General features: G+C 39.0%; 1 protein-coding gene and 1 long non-coding RNA gene across 4 annotated transcripts; one reads left to right on the forward strand and one right to left on the reverse strand.

Moving 5' to 3' along the window:
• The first annotated feature begins 456 nt into the window (after positions 1–456).
• Positions 457–2,335, forward strand: LOC149146471 (scopoletin glucosyltransferase-like). The gene has a single exon (XM_089447936.1). It carries the CDS (start codon positions 640–642, stop codon positions 2,152–2,154), a length of 1,515 nt encoding a protein of 504 aa, XP_089304062.1. The 5' UTR covers positions 457–639; the 3' UTR covers positions 2,155–2,335.
• A 5,670-nt stretch (positions 2,336–8,005) lies between these two features.
• Positions 8,006–13,474, reverse strand: LOC149146472 (uncharacterized). 3 transcript variants are annotated; one of them, XR_016264107.1, is made up of 3 exons: positions 12,968–13,474; positions 9,908–12,836; positions 8,006–8,240 (listed from the first exon to the last, which is right to left on the reverse strand). It is a non-coding gene; the product is annotated as an uncharacterized LOC149146472 (long non-coding RNA). The 3 variants fall into 3 exon arrangements; XR_016264109.1 differs by lacking the exon at positions 8,006–8,240 and having other exon boundaries at positions 9,941–12,597; positions 12,678–12,836; positions 12,968–13,468; XR_016264108.1 differs by lacking the exon at positions 8,006–8,240 and having other exon boundaries at positions 9,941–12,591; positions 12,678–12,836; positions 12,968–13,467.
• Between the last annotated feature and the right edge of the window lie 6,259 nt (positions 13,475–19,733).

Raw genomic sequence — 19,733 nt, forward strand, 5'->3', positions numbered from 1 at the left:
AAACTATATATAGTTTATGAGTTTTGGAAACTATTGAAAATGAAAGCTATAGTTGGGATTATAGTTTATGACATTTGGAAACCAATAAAAATTAGAACCAAACAAATCTTAAAATAGGAGTTGTGTATTACTTCAAAAAAAAACTTCGACCAAAAATGTCCTGTCCTCCCCTAATATTAGAAACGTGGTGAAAAAAGATAATATCCCCTTGTAACAGGTACTCCCACGGGGCCACGACAAGATTGACCTTATTTACAACACTATTACAGGGGAGCCATGGGCACCCCGCGGATTTAATGTTGTATACACCCCTCTTACACTTTTAGGGTGCGAATTAAACTTTAACTCAACCGTGACGCCAAGCTGACGCATATCGTGCGTCACGGCTGCCTATCGCTTGTTCTCGGACGCCCTTTCCCCTTTTCCACGCACTGGACGCGATGTCCCCCATCTCTATTAAACAGCAACTAATACTGCAGTTCAATCACAGCCCTTCCGTGTCCTGATTCTTTTACGAATCCCGCAATTTGTCCACAGCACAGGCCCTCGCTGTTCTGATTTAGGCTTCTCGGTTTTTGCATTCCTTTAGATTTGACGCTCTGTAAAATTGAAAGCGCAGAGAAGGGTAGGATAGAGTCGATGGCGCCAAGTATGCATGATCAGGAGAATGGAAGGACGGCTCACAATCATCATGTGATGATGCTGCCGTCTCTGGGTCACGGCCATCTCATTCCCTTCATGCAGCTCGCCAAGAAACTCGCTGCCAAGGGCCTTACTGTTACTTTCGTTGTCACTTTCCATCACATCTCTTCTCTGCAGAAGAAAGTCGATGCCGCGCGGCAGAGCGGGCTAGACATCCGCTTGGTGGAAATGGAGGCCACCAAAGACGAATTGGCGCTGGGCAAGGTCAACAGCAACAGCGTCCAGTGGCATCAGCTGCCACCTTTGCTTGCTGGCAACGAGCGCCTGCAGGAACCCTTCGAACGCTTCTTCCAGCGGTATCTGGCCGGGCAAGTAAGCAGCGCCCTCGACGCTCCGCCCCTGAAGTGCCTTATTGCCGACTTTCTCCTGGGCTGGGCCTCTGCCGTGGCCAAGAAATTCGACATCCCCAGAGTGTGCTTCGACACATCCGGAATGTTCGGAGAGTCCGTCCAGCAGATCGTGTGGGACGTTCTGCCTCGCAATCTCCCGCGCACCGACTCCGGTCGTTATGTTGTCCCGGGGCTTCCCAAGGAAGTTCGTCTCACTCGCCTTCAGATGCTGCCGGAGCACCCTGAGGCCACCACCGACAACGGCACGCACCAGTTCTGGCTCCGGCAGAGGCGTGGGAACAAACAGAGCTGGAGGATCGTCACCAACACCTTCTATGAGCTGGAGACAAAGTTTGTGGAGCATTTCCAGAGGGTTAACGGCACTCTGCGAACAATCGGCCCTTTGCTACCTCCAGAGGCGTTTGAGGACCGACCCCGCAGGATCGCCCCTGCGGTCGAGATGGGGCTCAATACGGAAGAAGACAAGTGCTTGGAGTGGCTAGACGCGCAGGCGGAGGCATCCGTGCTTTACATTTCTTTTGGCAGCGAGAACTCCATATCGAGCGCACAGATTGAGGAGCTAGCGATGGGATTGGAGGCCAGCGGGACGAAGTTCGTATGGGTTCTGCGGACCCCGTCGGACACCGGATCGAAGGCGTTCTCGTCGGCTCTGGACTTTCTTCCCGAGGAATTCCACGATCGTATGGTGGAGAAGAAGCAGGGGTTTATCATTCTGGGTTGGGCGCCGCAGTTGAGCATCCTGGCGCATCCTGCTACCGGGGGCTTTATGTCGCACTGCGGATGGAACGCCGTGCTGGAGACGACGACGATGGGGGTTCCCATGATCGCATGGCCGCTCTATGCAGAGCAGCCGTTCAACTCCAAGTTTGTGGTGGACGAGATCCAGATCGCACTGGAGGCACCGCAGAGAATCGACCAAAATTGGCTGGTCAACAGAGATGACGTGGAAAGAATTGTGAAAATGTTAATGATGGAAGAAAAGGGACAGGAATTGAGAGAAAGAGTCAGAGAACTGAAGGCGGCTGCCAGAGCAGCGGTGGCCGAGGGCGGCTCCTCCGCCAAGAATCTCGACCTGTTCGTCTCCGAAGTCATGTCTTTGTAGACATAACGCCATCATCAAATCTGTAAACCCTCTAAGCATCTTGAACATGTCGCCGCCCTTCTGAAAATAACTAGAGAGTTGCGTGTTTCCAAGTGGTTTTAATAACCTGTATTTTAGTTATATTGTGTTTATCTTAAATAAGAATTAATAAATCAATTTGATCGATGAACACTTTAAGAGATTCGAGTTTAAAATAGAGTCTCTCCTCATAACAGATGCCGGTGTTTATAAGAAAATGAATACGCGCTCTGGATATGATGACAATCGGACGATTTTGAAAGTTTGTGCTTTGGAATGGACATTTGTTTTAAATTTCTAGTATTGCTCCCCAGGTATAACGCTCACGGCGTCTATGGTGACCTCAGTTTAGTCTGAAATCCCAAAATTAAAGTGACCCAACAAATTTTAAGTTCATTTATATAAATTAAATGATTCTTATTGCTTTCAACATTTTTTTACATTCAGATGAAGAATATTTATTATAATTTATACAATTTTGTAAAAGTAAAAATTAAATATATAAATTTATTTCTATCTAAATAAATATAACTTTTTGCAGAAAATATAAATAAAATAATTATTAATTTTTTCACCAATTTCAAATTAAATAATAAAATTTAAAAGAGATGACTGATAAATATAAATAAATATTACTTTAGACATTTTGTCCAAAATAATGTATACAATTAAATAAAAACAAAAATTAAATATTCAAATTTACCAATTACCATATCCAGACAAAATAGATATACTATGGTAATGGATTTGGAACCTGCCCTGAACCCAAGTCGTGATGGCTCAAGACCTGCAAAGATGTAGTTTTAACGGTGTGCTTGGGATGCTTGAATCTTCTCATTAATGAAACCCTCGTTTTCATTCTCATGCCAGCATTTGTTGAATCCGACTTGCCAGACAGATATCCAATTTGGATTCAATAGTGATCAAAGTGATTTGAACTAGTGGGTATATAAAAGCCAAAGATTGACCGTAACCGCCTGTTCCTCACCATGCACAAGTGAGGCCAGATTACACCAAGAGATAAGTAACTATGTCTTTTTGGTTAAAAGGAATGGATAAATTTTGTGGTATTATTTGGAAAAAAAAAAAAAAATTCTATTGAGAAATATGGTTTTATTTTTGATAAATTTTTGAAAAAGAATGTGTGTTCATTTTTTGATAGATTTTTTGAAAAGTTATATATTCTGAATTATTATCATAGTATATTTTTTGGTTTTAGCTTGATCATAAGATATTTTTAACAAAAAAATATCAGTTATATATATTTTATATTATTTCAAAAATATTAAACATATTCAATTGATTCCAAATTAGCTAATGCTTTTGTGCAATTATATATAGTCATTATTTATGTAATTTCAAAGAATTTACAAATTATGTTTAACCATTCTCAAAAAAAATCTCAAGTAGCTTCATCAAACCCATTATTTATGATGTATCTTGAAGAGGAACACTAGATTAAGTTTCAAACCTTCCAAGCAATAATAATATATAAGGTACACATTTCTAAAAAATTCATAATCTTTTGATAAGTGAAAAAGAGAGAGCTCTAACACATGAAATGACCAAATCTAGTAGGTTTAGTATTCTAGCATGAATTTGTATGGAATGCATCATAACCTTGATAACCATATATTTGAGATTTATGTATCCAAATACTGAATAGATTTAGTATTCTAGTATGAATTTGTATAAAATGCATCATAACCTTGGTAACCATACATTTGAGATTTCCATATCCAAATGCCAAATAGATTTATTTTCCAGTGAAAGTTATAGATAGACCCATTTTATAAAAAACTAGATCCATCACCAATGTACCCACACTAAAGAATTACATAAAAACTCTTAAAAGCAAACAAAATTTCTCTATTTCACTTCAAAAAACAAAAACAAAAAAAATCTCTATTTCACTTCAACAAACAAACAAAAAATCAATGCTACTATTTCTATTGGCTTCAATTGGACTACCCTATTACCATAGGTTAGTGTTTTATAGACATACTAATGGCCAATAAGCATGGACACTCAGCTTGAGTCTCAACCTCAAACTTTAGGGTTTAGTGTTCAAGCTTTAGACTTAATGTGCACAGAGTATAACTCTGTTTGCATGATGTCTTCACAGAGACACAACATGAATCTCAACCTTTAAGCTTCACACTTCGTGTTTAGGCTTTAAGTGTGTAGAGTATACCATGATGCGAGTAGAAGGGTTTTTTCTAATAAGTTCAAACACTCACTATGAGTGAGTTTGTACCTATCTAAGCTATTTTTCTAACAAATCCAAAGAGCCATTATGGGTGAGTTTGTACTTATCTTGGAGTTTTAGCACTAAGGTCATTTTCTACTTAACTTGGAATCTTAGAGTATACGATGATACCAGTAGAAGGGTTATTTCTAATAAGTTCAGACACTCACTATGAGTGAGTTTGTACCTATCTAAGTTATTTTTCTAACAAATCCAAAAAGCCATTATCGGTGAGTTTGTACGTATCTTGGAGTCTTAGCACTAAGGTCATTTTCTACTTAACTTGGAATCTCGTCTTGCAGTCTTAATATTGTTGGTGCAGCATAGTGTTATAAGTATCTTAACTTGGAATCTCATCTTAAAGTTAAAGTCTTAGTATTGTTGACGTAGCATAGTGGAATAAGCATCTTAGAGTCTCGAAAATGATAACTAACTTCTTGTATTTACAATTTTATTTGGAATTATTTGTATATGAATTATATATGTGTACAGAGATACAATTAAATTTACCGTTTTAAAAATTAAATAGAATTATTAACCGTTAAATAAAGTTAAATACGGATAGGTACTTGTCAATTTTCACACGGATAGATACTGATCAATTTTAACCCCTGGTTCGGATAACTTTGTCCCTCTCTGGTACCAACAAAATCATGTGATTTCAGTGGACCGTGGAGCGTTAAAAACCGAAGTGTGACCAATGACGTGAATCGCAATTCATCACCGACCGGCGCTTTTCGGAAAATCTTAACGTATAAACTATTCGTAATTAGGAGCAGGGTTATTGATATAACATCTTTTTCAAGGTCAAAAATAATGCGCAACACACTTGTCACGGATTTCCAGCGCATCGTTTTTTAACATTATGTATATATTAAAGAGGACCGTGCCCCTGAGACTAACTTGATCGTACAATGGGGTCAGAGGAGAGGAGGGCCCAGCGTCTATGGTCGGGGTTTCCGATGATCCGAATGCATGATTAAGTTAAAGATAGTCGAATGTGTCGCAATCTTTTTTGGAAAGTGAATGTCTTAATGACATGAATCTTATTATTTCTTTTAGTTCCAAAACATCCAGTAATTATGTTTTCCTACTATTTAGTGAAAAATGAAGATAAGTTATCAAATTAGATATTTGAAATTTAAATTATATATATATTTATGTATGTATGTATGGGGTGTTTGAAATTTAAACTAGCAATTGTCCCAAAAGGTACAAAGAGAGGCCGATAGGATTATTAAATCGGAATTGTTGAATTTTTCTAGAAGAGATGTTGGTTCAAGCCTAACGAATGAGCAATTTGAGTTGGCTAAAGGCTTTCTAATTGTTTTTTATTATGGTAAAATTATATTGATAATTCATTGGTTTTACTTTACTTTCAAAAGCTTGAAGGAATTTGAAAAGCAAGTATAGAATTGCTTTGTGGGATTTGATCCCAAAATCATTGCTTTGTAAATACATACTCAATGAAATGTTAATTGGTTGAAACCCTGCAAAGAACACATTGAATGTCTTATTTCATTTTAGTGTAAGTTAATTACCCAAAATCAAAAAACCTCTATAGATGGCCAAGCATATACGAAGCTTGCTAGTGACCAAGGCAATAACCACCATGACTATCCCCTACCAATATATTTCATTCAAAACCATAATTGTATATTGCCTTTAGAAAGTCAAAACATAATATTACAAAACATATTGATATATTGCTATTAAAAAGTTGATTCCATTAGAAACCATGATATTATCGGATGCCTCGGATCCATCAAGACTGAGGCTGAATTTGTTGATCGTAAGGGCTGTATTCCACAGCCTCCAACCCACAACGTTGACAGCTGAGTCAACAGTCCCAACGAATTGGGCCAAGATTTCAATTCTGCGCAATCAGAAACCCACAACTTCTTCAAGCTGCTCAAGTGACCTAGAGAACAGGGCAGCATTTCCAACAAAGCATTTCCCAAAGAAAATTCTTCCAAATTGCTTAGGTTTTCAATATCCTAACAATTCTTTTTATGTAATTCTGAATTTTCTAATTTTTTTAATATAATTATCTGATCATTAACTTGCAATTTCTAAATCTGTTCACATAATTTTCAATTACTAAAATGATTAATTTGTCAATCAAGTGAATTACAAAAATCTACTTTTTAATCTAGAAGGATTTCTTATTGATATTGAAAAGTTTTAAAACAAAACTAATGCATTGCTTATTATGCCCTTTGGTTATTAACTTATTCTTTGTAAAACCAAAATGATCATTGATAACCCTACCCCTACTAATAAAATTAAGAAGATTGGTTATGCTTTGTATGACCAAAATGATAACCCTACTAATAAATTTGAGAAGATAGGTTATGCTTTGTAAGACCAAAATGATAACTCCACTAATAAATTTGAGAAGGATGAGCAGCAGAACATTGAAATGAGTCATCCGTAAGTTGTAACAAAAGGATTTAGGATTTCCAACCTGCCTAAAACGTTGGGAAGCCTAAACAAAGTTCAACCCGGTTAAGAGGCTGGAAGCCTAGACAAGTTTAGTCAAACCCGTAAGGGTAAAATGACCCTATACACTGAACAAGGGTGTTAACACCCATGCTGGGGAAGAGGCAAAATGAAGCAGTCTCCAGGTCCTCCCTCATGACACATGATGTAATCTACTTATTTTGCAAAGTAATATAAGATGTATTCTCTTTCTAGAAATGGAAAATAAACAGATCAAAAGAACAAATCCGGTTGAGAAGATTGGTTATGCTTTGTATGACCAAAATGATAACCCTACTAATAAATTTGAGAAGATAGGTTATGCTTTGTAAGACCAAAATGATAACTCCACTAATAAATTTGAGAAGGACGAGCTACAGAACATTGAAACGAGTCATTCGTAAGTTGTAACAAAAGGATTTAGGATTTCCAACCTGCCTAAAACATTGCAAAGCCTAAACAAAGTTCAACCCGGTTAAGAGGCTGGAAGCCTAGACAAGTTTAGTCAAACCCATAAGGGTAAAATGACCCTATACACTGAACAAGGGTGTTAACACCCATGCTGGGGAAGAGGCAAAATGAAGCAGTCTCCAGGTCCTCCCTCATGACACATGATGTAATCTACTTATTTTGCAAAGTAATATAAGATGTATTCTCTTGCTAGAAATGGAAAATAAACCGATCAAAAGAAAAAATCCGATCTAACTTCATTTGTAAAAGCTACAGTCCTTAAAGGTGTCTCTGCAAGAAAGATATCATGGGATACAATTCACATTTAGGCAGGGAGAGTCAATTTGTGATTCTATTCAACTTCAACCAAATGGAAGGCAAAAGAAAACCGATCTGGAAACCAATTTATCATCCTTTTGAGAGTGAATCCCCTAATCTTGTAGAGTGAATCCCATCATATTACAGAATGAAATAGAAGTCTAAAGGATTTATCAGAGACATTACAAAGAACGCTATCACAGTGGAGAGCTGCTTCACAAGGCAGGACATGGATTCTGCTTATTCACCACAGAAACTCTTGTTGTTGAAGATGAGAAGCAGCACAAAAGTAAGTCATTCCACAACTACTACAAACTTACAACAATATTAACATCCTGCAAATATTCTCATCTATGAGGAGCTTTGGGGGCCTATAGATTACAAGAGAATAGCAGAAATTCTTCACTAAACATGTTAGTAGCGTACTGATCATCTTGGCGGTTGGAGACAGAACTGGTGTTGAAGCTCTCTTTCCTCACAAACCCAGCAGGGGCTTTCTTGTCATAATTCTGAGTACAAAATTTGACTGTCATTTTCTACATCTTTCTATTTATATACATTGTTTGAACTCCTGTACAAAATTTCCCACAGAAGAGAAACAAAAGATATTACAATCATATTGTAAGAGAAAAAAAGATATTACAATCATATTGTAAGAGAAATGATCTGGCTACTAACAAATGAAAACCAACATGAAATGATGATTCAAGCACTACAAAGCTAAATCCTAGTTTTCAAAATACATTCTGTATTAACTACATGTGGGCATCAAACTGTCCTTGTACAGTGACTTAAGCTATTTGGCTAGCAAGAAATGAAAAGAATTCAAAACAAAGATGTTATTACTAATCAAGTTTGACACAAGAATAGATATGCATATTAAGGGACACAGCCACCTTTAAAGGAAAAGAAACAAATAATACTAAGATCCCCAGATATATATATATATAACAATAGTGTGGAGTTATTTCAACGAGGCTTGTCAAGGTAATCCCAGCTATTGTGGATCATGAGGCATTACTTTAAGAGACAATTACGAGATCAGTTTCAAAGCAGAGCTGTAGGAGATGGATTAAACAACAGAGCAGAACTTTATGCTTTTTGGTAGATTCTGAAAATAGCAATAGAGAAAGGTTTAAATTGTCTACAGGTGATAAGAGATTCCAAACACATTGCATAGAGGTCAAATGGAAATTTCAATCAGGAAAATTTGCAGCTGGCCCATGATTGGACGGAATCAGAGAAGCAAGGAAAAATTCCATGTCATTATCTTTTCAGCATGTCTGCAAGGGATAAATATGAAGGTTGATATATTGTTCAAGTAAGCACTGAGGATGCAGAACAGATGGATGGAGATGATTGAATACCCCATCTGGACCTTCTCATTCAATCTATTTCTAATCAAGCTATTATAGTAATGACCTTTTGGATGGCTGTTTTGGAAGCAGTGTGTTGTAAAATTTCCATGTTTAAGAAACTGATCGTAAGTAGTTTTCTTTGGTGTCTTGAAAAACCTGGAGGATTGCATTAGGTGAAGGCTTTTGAAATTTCTTAAGAGTTCATGTATGGCACAACACACACACACATATATGAGAGCACTGGATTTATCAGAGGGTTGGTGGATGGGAGATTGCTGAAGAAGCTGTGGTCTCTTTCCCAATTTCCCTGTGATCCTAGTTTTTGTGGGAAAACTCTCAACATCCAATAAAAGTTGCCAACTACACTCAAGGGAATCAAGTTTTTCTTAAACTCTCAATGAAATTTTGTTTTTTCCTTCTAGCAGAACCCTTTCATTCAGATGTGCTTTTGCATGCTGCAAGCTAGAAAAACTTCTTGTCACTTTCATCGTGCCAAAACAGAGAGATACAGAGCATGAGATGTGCAATAAAACCCTAAGAGGGAACTGAGATGGCTAAATACCGGCTGTGTTTGCAATGTACATAAACCACCAAGAACAAACATCTAAACATCTTCAAGAACAAACTTCATTAATTCTGAAATAAATATAGACCCAATTTAATAATAGTATATAACAATTTGTTTTGAACAACACCAATTGGTATTGAGGCACCATTAATCTCCCATTCTCTGTTAAAAAGCTATTAGATCATATTTGAAGAGCATGATCGTGAGGAAGAATCATACAAAATGCACATAAACTGTAGCTTATGCAAGAGGTATTGACCAGGCAATTTCTTTGTAGCATACAGCTTACAAAATAATGTTACAGAAAATCACCTTGTTGAGATTCAAGCCTGAATCTGCTTAAAATTGAACAATCTGGTTCTAGTCTTTCACTGGCAAGAGACCTCATTAGATCCATAGCTAATAGCAGCAAGGCTCAAATCCGACATGTTGGTTGCCCATCTTTTAGGTCCTCCTGCTGGGCCTTCAATGTTGTAAGCATAAGAAGCCACAGTTGAACCTTCACAATCCTGCGCCCTATCCATTCTCATGGTCCTCTGCAACACTATGAGACTCGAAAATGTAGAAAAGCTATTCCCCTCAAATGTATCAGCCTGCAGGCATACTTCATAATCAATTGCAGATTGAATGAGATAGGGATACTTTGAGTAGATATCCAGCACACCCAGTTTCTTCTTTTCGTAAGGGGCTGGTGTAGCCGACCATGAGCTAGGTCTCGCTGAACCTGGCAACCATGATCGAGAGGACCATCTTATTTGTGGACTTCTTTGGATTTGTATGAAAACAGTGCTGAGGCACCATAAACGCTGATGATAAAATACAAGAATTGAAACATTAAACATTCGCTTGCATGGATGCAATTATGACCAGGAACATTTTAGGAACCATTTTAGTAGCAGAAAGCGCTGAATTCGACTCCATGAAGTATTTTCTGCTGTTTTGATAAGAATAGTATGCTGGAAAATTAATCATACGAGAAAAATAAATTCTAAAACAAGCAGCATCTCCATTGAACGGGTCAATTCAAGAGGCATATACAAATGAAATTAAACGAAATGATGATTGTCGTAAGCCAATTACGACCAGGAACAATTTTAAGACAACTTTGGCAGCAGAAAGCACTGAATTCAATTCAATAAAGTAATCTCTGCTGTTTTGATAGGGACAGTATGGTGTAAATTAATCGTACAAACAAAAATCCTAAAACATGCAGCATCCCCATTGGACAGACCAATTCAGCAGGCACATACATATGAAATGAAACGAAATCCAACGGACTAAATGCTCATTGCTAATTGCAGTAATGCAGTTAGAAGCAGGAACATTTTTAAGACCACTTTAGCAGCAGAAAGCACTGAATTGGATTCAATGAAGCATTCCCCGCTCTTTTGATAGGGACAGTACGGTGGAAATTAATCATACGACCATAAATCCTAAAACAAGCAATATCTCCATTGAGCAGGTCAATTCTACAGGCATATACATATGAAATTAAACGAAATCCAAAGAAATAAATGCTGATTGCAGTAACAAAACTACGAGGAACGTTTTTATGACCAGTTTAGCAGCAGAAAGCACTGAATTCAACTCAATGCAGTATTCTCTGTTCTTTTGATAAGAACAGTATGGTGGAAATTGATCATAAGGGCCGAAATCCTAAAAAGACCAACATTTTCATTCAACGGGTCAATTTAGCAGGCATATACAAATGAGATTAAACGAAAATATCCAAAGGACTCAATGCTGATTGAATAACAGAATTGAAAGATATTTTCAGCGGACAAAATGGCATTTCAAGAATATTATAAAGAAAAAAAATGTATATCTCAAAGCCCTCAAAGGCTAAACAAGAACATCCTACGAGTCGTTGAAGACCTTAATATTGTCTTCCTACACAGAAAATCAAATTATTTTCGTTATTAAGGACATCAAAAGAGAAATAAGCTTCGACAGAGGATCGGTACCTTTACAAGGCCATTCAGGGAGTTAAAAACGTAAAAATCAAACAACAACCTTCCCCGAGATTCCTGAACTTAATCGAGAAATGTATATCTCATGTGCAACATAATACGATGCATTGGGGGACTAAATTCCAGCTGCAGATGATATTGGATACAACTCTGGAGACTTCGGCGGACAAATTATCAACAAGAAGGAGGCATTCAAAGACTCTGGCATAATCAAGAACAGGCCAATGGTCGTGCCAAAGAAAAGGGTGTTTACCCTCCAATTTAATAACGGTGTTTACCCTGCATTATTGATGCTGGATTCCCCAGACATAAACTCCCTCTGACTCGCTTCCTCCCAATTCAACTCTTGGGAGCCGTTCATTTCATCTCTCAATTTCTCCATCCCACGGGTTATGATTGGCCATTTGTGTAATTCAGGTTGGTGTTCCACCCATAGTGAATAGGTTGTAACCTCTACGAATCTCTGATTCCTTGAAATAGTTCTCGGCCTTACGGCACCAAATCCACAATATAAATTCTAGCGAAAACAGCATTCTGCATCTCATTCCTAAGAGATAAATTATAAAAATCCCTCCGAATGTCCCCACCGATTCTCCTTTCGTGGCGCCGGTATTAAAAATATTTGGCCATTGCATAAAAACCCTTCTACGTTTTCTCACTGCTCCTTATTATATGCAGGGCCGACAAGATAAACTCAAATACAAATCTACTACATGCAATCTCGTTATGTTTTCCCTTGCTTTCCCATTTCCCACTCTTCCGGACCACAAAAAGAAACCAAATTTTAGAGGCAAATATTTCTCAGAGGCTTTTACGACCGTACAGCACCAAAGCCTCCCAGAGCAAACACACTTTCACTTTTAAATTATTCCTACCAAATTGCACGTAATATACGCATACAGCCTTCAGCAATTTTCCCAAGGCAAAATTTCTCAAGCCGGTTCGCGAACCGAAGCTTCTTAAATTTCACAGAGTAAAAAGCGGTGCCAAATATTCTTTACAGTGCCTTCAAGAGACCGGAACCAGCTGTCGCTTCAAACACATACTGAACTTCAAAATCTCGAAAATGTTAACAGAAAACCTACCAAATTCTCAGCCATAAAGCAAATTACCTTTCAGACAAAGCCGAAATTTCTAGCTGTGAAAGAATTCAGCAAAGAAGACTTCAAAGGAAACGCCTTTCTGCACTTTATTTAAAGCTTCAATGTACCGGCAATTAAAGAAAGCAGTCCATCCTGCGGGAACCGCCCGCATTGAACCCCAGCCGCAACCTGCAAGAAACCCATCGACACGTTTAAATCTTTAACCATTATCGTTATCAATAAACAGACAAAATAATAACTAAAGCAGCTCCTGCGGTACGAAGAGCATTCGACCTCACAAATCAAAACGATAGCTCTACCTCAGAAATTAAACCGACAGCTCAACTTCCGATTGATCTTTTGCAGAATTTAGAAAAAGAAAATGCCAAACCGACAAAGAAACTTGCATTTTCTGCCGCCAAAGCCAAAGAATTGTACGAGGAGCAGAGCTGACAGAAAATAAAACCAAAAATCAAGCCCTGCGAGCTGCAGAGCGACGACGGCCTCAATTCCGCGGAATTCACCGGTAAATCCAGCGGTTTATCCGCACACCGTAAAACGGAGGAGCAAAAACAGAGCCAGCTATACTGTAAGTCTGCACATTATCTCTTTGCCTCCGCTGAAGGTAGCCATCCAAATGGTTTATCAATTAATTCTGTAATGTTCCAGATGTGCCATATCCCTTTCCACTGTCCACCGCCGCCCACTCCCAACGAAAACATCGGAAAAATTACGGGAATTCATGCTGCTTATGCGAACGAAGCCGTTGCAGAGGGAATTGAAACGATGGAGCGAGAAGAGGCGATCGACCAGGTGTCAGCATGAGAATCAAGCGTGAACAAACACTAAGCAAATTGCCCAGTCCGCCAGGTGTCAGCGTGAGAATCAAAAGGACGACGAAAGTCCCTTTCAAAGGAAGGCCTATCGGCCTAATTATATATATATTTTGGGTGTTTTTGTTAGTAAGTTTTAGTGGCTGTTAGTTTCGTGTTTCTTATAATTGATTTTAATGAGGTAATTGATACTCTAACAATTTCTTCAAATTTAATTAGGAGAATTAAAACTCCCTCAAAGCTCTGATACAATGTTGGGGTTTGTAGTTATACTAAAATCCACATACTTTAGTAAATTTCCAAACCCTTACTGATACTTTAGTAAATTTCCAAACCCTTACTGTTACTTTGAATAATAATTAATCCACCTAATTGATTCCCAACAAGAGCCACCTGGTTGAAATGATAGAGTGCTTAGTTTATTGGGTTAAAATAATATGTATGAAGATAAAATTATTTGAAATAATTTTTTTTATTTAAAATTTATATTTTTAAAATTCCAATTATATTTTCTTATAAATTCAGAAATTTGAAAAAAATTAGCTAATTATTTGAATTATATTTTATTTTAAAATAAAATAAATATATTAAAATATTTATATATTTAATTTTTTAAATATTTTCTCCCCTATATTCTAGAACTCTTAAAATTTGAAAGGATGGAGAAGAATTTAATTAAATATATTTTTTATTGAGATTTTTTCTATGGGCAATTCTATGTATACTAGAATTCATAGTTAGATTTATGATTTGATATTTGTATTTTTTTCAATTTATAGATAATTTAGAGTTACTAAACACTTGTAAGTGCTTTATTCTTTTATCTATAGTTGTTTTCATCATTAAATACTAAAAAAATCTCAATATTATTATTTGTTATTGGTCTAACCTACATTTTCTAAAAATAAATATTGTCTAGGCCCAATTAATGAATTAAATGAAACGGCATTGTTGAAATGTATTTAAAGCTAATAGTAATATTTAAAAGATTTTTTTTCAATGATAATAATTTATTTTTAAGGTCATAACTATTTTGGAAACCAATTGGTGTATTAGACTTTCTTGTTTATGAGACAAGAAGATGTACATACTCTACTCCCCTTCTGAAGTTGAACTTGTGACATCTTGAGAGAAAACACATATTCTGAATCATTAAATCCACTCAAACAGATCAAATCTATTGAAATTTACTTCCAATCCTATTACTCTATAATATAATAAATGTTAAAAAAATTATAATATATTATTTTTCTCATAAAACTTGTAAGAAAAAGAGAGAAAATAGTAAATCAAACCTAAAAGCCTAATAAATAAAAATTAACCAATTCTATTAAAACTTCAATAATAATATTTTATTAAATTTTAAAATAAATAAATCCTAAATCAAATCTTTTAATTTATGAGATCAAACTTTTAATTTTCTTAGGCTACTTGACAATGTATATATAGATGTTAACCTACACACTAGTTATATACTAAGATTAAGTTTTCAAATGGAATTTTCTCATTCTTTTTTTTTTTTTTTTATTTAATTAATTTTGTTTACATAATTTCTTTCAATTGAAGATTTCTACATAATTTATTTACTTTTCAATTTATATATTTAAAATATACTTTTTATATATAATATATGTTTCAAATATACCTATATATATATATATATATATATATATAGCATGTGTAAATATGTTTTTTAATTTATTTGGCTATACTAACATGTGGCTTGAAAAACCATAATCTTAGACATTTAATGATCCAGGTGGATATTGGTGGCCACTTGCCAAGTTCACCTGGACCCCCACCATTGTCTTTCTCAGCATTTTTAGTTTCCTTAATTGTAGCACAACTTACTATTTTTAGCAGTTTTTCAGGTCCTGAACTTCCGAAGCCGTTTTGAGGCCCTAAACGATGTTTTTTAGGGAATCCGACAATGGTAGTACTCGGATAGATCTTTCTAACGAGCTATTGTATGCATCAAACGGAGATCATATGCCAAAGTTACGACCCCGGGAAGTTGATGTACCAATTTACCCCAAACAGGGCCCACAGTTTGGCGTTTCATCTCCTAGGGTTAGGTTTTGGAATGTTAAGGGTTTTTCATTGTGTCTCAACAATAAATAGCCCTTCGAGCCTCATTGTAACACAGTTAAGAGGCATGTAGCCATCACATCTCTTCTCAGAGATAAGCTACCATCGCCCTAGCTGGTTTATTTCCATTTCTGGTTGTAAGCATATTTCAGTATTTTCCATTAATGAAATGAAGTATTATTTCCGCTGCATCTTTCTGTATATGGTTATCTCTGTAATTTGTTGCGTTCCTGTTTAAATCCGGATTAGTGGTATCAGAGCGGTCTGCTTTTTGTCTGTTTTTCTTTACATGTCCCCAACAAGGTCGGGATATAAGGAGTTAGGGCTTGAACTGGTTGAACCTTTGCAAGACCAGCCTCGCAAATCCTGACGGCCTCCCATGGCGGACGAAAAGAAAGACGAGGGGGCAAGAGATCCCATCAAAATCTTGCTCGAAGAAGCCCTCGAGCGACAACGGAACGCGATTTTGGACAGCTTTGCCCAGATCCTTCAGCGACTACCCAGAAGCAACGCATCGGCTTCCAGCAGCTACTCTGGAAACGACACACCCTTTAAGGTACAAGTTAATTTTGAAATCCCCATATTCGAGGGTCAGATAGACGCAGATGTCGTAGATAAATGGTTAAATCTGCTAGAGGGTTATTTTTCTGTTCATGAATTTTCGAGTCGGGAAAAGATTGTTTTTGCTCTCCTCAAAGCAGCCCCCCACGTCAAGGACTGGTGGGAAACCTACTGCGAGCAGAAGGATGAAAGTACTAGCTCACTATTTTCAGCCGCACCCACCTGGGATTCGTTCCAGGATGCCGTCAAGGAGCAGTACTACCCTGTTGGAAGCTATGAGGATGAATACATAAAGTGGACCACGCTGCGGCAGGGAAGGGACCAAGACGTGCCGGAGTTCACCAATCTTTTCCATACCCTTCGCACAAAGTTGGGTATCAAGGATTCGGAGCAACATTTGATACTCAAATACCGTGGCTGCCTGCACAAGTACATCCAGGAAGAAATACAATTCCTAAACATCCCCTCGCTCGGCGCAGCATACCGATATGTCATCAAGGTCGAGCAAAAGTTTAAACAAAAGAAGCGAGACTTTGGATCTGCGAATCCAAAGCAGGGGAAAGGTGCCCCGAAACCACAGAACAAAGGACAAAGCCAAGGTGAGACAGCCCAAGACAACCAGCCGAAGCTGCAAGCAAAGAACAGCGCCGCGAAGCCGAGAAAGGACACTGGAAAATGGTGCGAGTTCCATAAGAGCTCCACTCACAACACAAGTGAGTGTCGGGCCAAGCAGTCACTGGTGGCTGAGCTAAAGGTTTCAGAATCAGATGCATGTTCCGACTCTGAGTCAGAACCCGATAAGGGGTATGAAAAAGGGAAGCAGATCATTGATGTGGATCCCAGAGCCACTGTTGCTACCGTAAAGATCCAGAAAAATGAACCTGAAGATCCAGAGGAGGAGGAGCGTCTCTTTCACTCTCAGATGTGGGTAAAGGGCTCCCCGATACAGTTCATTGTTGATAGCGGGAGTCAAAAGAACCTCATTTCGGCAGAGGTCGTGAAGCGGTTGGGCTTACCGACCACAGCACATCCACAACCATACACCATTGGGTGGCTTCACCAAGGACGAGATCTTAGCGTGAGCCAGCAGTGTCGCCTCCCATACAACATCAAGCCCTTCACGGATGAGGTATTGTGTGACATTGCTCCCCTTGAAGTTTGTGATGTATTACTAGGACAACCATACTTGTGGAAGCGACATGCTGTGTATGAATCAAGGCCCCGTGCTGTTATTATTACATTGGGGAATAAGTTGTTCAGGATACCGGAGGTAGCACCACCTGCCGCCATCTCCTTGATTACTGCAAAACAATGCAGTAAGATCATTTCCAAAACCAGGAAATTTGTTTTCCTGATGATACGCCCTCAAGGAAAGAAGAAGACAGTGGCCACGACCTCCAGACGAGGTCCCTTTGCACGAAAACTACAGATGGACAAGATTGTTGAGGAGTACGAGGACATCTTCACCTCCCCGGCAGGGGTTCCTCTGCACTGTCAAGTCAAGCACTCCATCGATCTGACCCCAGGTGCGCCGCTACCCAATGGACCAATTTATCGGCGCTCCATTCTGGAGAACGATGAAATCAAGAGGCAGATTCAGGAACTCCTGCAGAAAGGTCACATCCGTCCGAGTTCATCGCCCTGTGGGAGCCCGATCGTGTTGGTACAGAAGAAGGATGGAACGTGTTGACTCTGTATTGACTATCGGGCGCTGAACAAGATCACTGTCTGTAATAGGTACCCGATCCCGCGGATTGATGACCTCCTAGACCAACTGAAGGGGGCGAAATATTTCAGCAAGATCGATCTGAAGTCAGGATATCACCAGGTACCAATCGAACCCTCTGATGTGTGGAAGACTGCCTTCAAATCCAAGGAGGGCCTCTTCAAATGGTTGGTCATGCCTTTCGGATTGACGAATGCTCCTGCAACATTTATGAGGCTAATGGATGACATCTTGCGGCCATTCACCAACTCCTTTGTAGTAGTATACTTGGATGACATTCTGATCTTCAGCCAGAGTTGGGAAGAGCACCTCCACCACATCCGACAGGTTCTCCAAACACTGCGACAACACAAGCTATGTGCCAATTTGGAGAAATGCACTTTTGGCATGACCCAGGTTCAGTATCTGGGATACATCATTGATGAACAGGGGGTGCATGTCGATCCAGCCAAGATCCAAGTCATTCGGGATCTTTCTGTATATGGTTATCTCTGTAATTTGTTGCGTTCCTGTTTAAATCCGGATTAGTGGTATCAGAGCGGTCTGCTTTTTGTCTGTTTTTCTTTACATGTCCCCAACAAGGTCGGGATATAAGGAGTTAGGGCTTGAACTGGTTGAACCTTTGCAAGACCAGCCTCGCAAATCCTGACGGCCTCCCATGGCGGACGAAAAGAAAGACGAGGGGGCAAGAGATCCCATCAAAATCTTGCTCGAAGAAGCCCTCGAGCGACAACGGAACGCGATTTTGGACAGCTTTGCCCAGATCCTTCAGCGACTACCCAGAAGCAACGCATCGGCTTCCAGCAGCTACTCTGGAAACGACACACCCTTTAAGGTACAAGTTAATTTTGAAATCCCCATATTCGAGGGTCAGATAGACGCAGATGTCGTAGATAAATGGTTAAATCTGCTAGAGGGTTATTTTTCTGTTCATGAATTTTCGAGTCGGGAAAAGATTGTTTTTGCTCTCCTCAAAGCAGCCCCCCACGTCAAGGACTGGTGGGAAACCTACTGCGAGGAGAAGGATGAAAGTACTAGCTCACTATTTTCAGCCGCACCCACCTGGGATTCGTTCCAGGATGCCGTCAAGGAGCAGTACTACCCTGTTGGAAGCTATGAGGATGAATACATAAAGTGGACCACGCTGCGGCAGGGAAGGGACCAAGACGTGCCGGAGTTCACCAATCTTTTCCATACCCTTCGCACAAAGTTGGGTATCAAGGATTCGGAGCAACATTTGATACTCAAATACCGTGGCTGCCTGCACAAGTACATCCAGGAAGAAATACAATTCCTAAACATCCCCTCGCTCGGCGCAGCATACCGATATGTCATCAAGGTCGAGCAAAAGTTTAAACAAAAGAAGCGAGACTTTGGATCTGCGAATCCAAAGCAGGGGAAAGGTGCCCCGAAACCACAGAACAAAGGACAAAGCCAAGGTGAGACAGCCCAAGACAACCAGCCGAAGCTGCAAGCAAAGAACAGCGCCGCGAAGCCGAGAAAGGACACTGGAAAATGGTGCGAGTTCCATAAGAGCTCCACTCACAACACAAGTGAGTGTCGGGCCAAGCAGTCACTGGTGGCTGAGCTAAAGGTTTCAGAATCAGATGCATGTTCCGACTCTGAGTCAGAACCCGATAAGGGGTATGAAAAAGGGAAGCAGATCATTGATGTGGATCCCAGAGCCACTGTTGCTACCGTAAAGATCCAGAAAAATGAACCTGAAGATCCAGAGGAGGAGGAGCGTCTCTTTCACTCTCAGATGTGGGTAAAGGGCTCCCCGATACAGTTCATTGTTGATAGCGGGAGTCAAAAGAACCTCATTTCGGCAGAGGTCGTGAAGCGGTTGGGCTTACCGACCACAGCACATCCACAACC

This window comes from Pinus tabuliformis, chromosome X (assembly GCF_031772625.1).
Source record: "Pinus tabuliformis cultivar Carrire ecotype Pingquan chromosome X, CPIR1, whole genome shotgun sequence".
Taxonomy (NCBI): domain Eukaryota; kingdom Viridiplantae; phylum Streptophyta; class Pinopsida; order Pinales; family Pinaceae; genus Pinus; species Pinus tabuliformis.

What these genes read in the sequence shown, in the direction of transcription:
- LOC149146471 (XM_089447936.1), top strand. Translation starts at nt 640, where the DNA reads ATGGCGCCAAGTATGCATGATCAGGAGAATGGAAGGACGGCTCACAAT.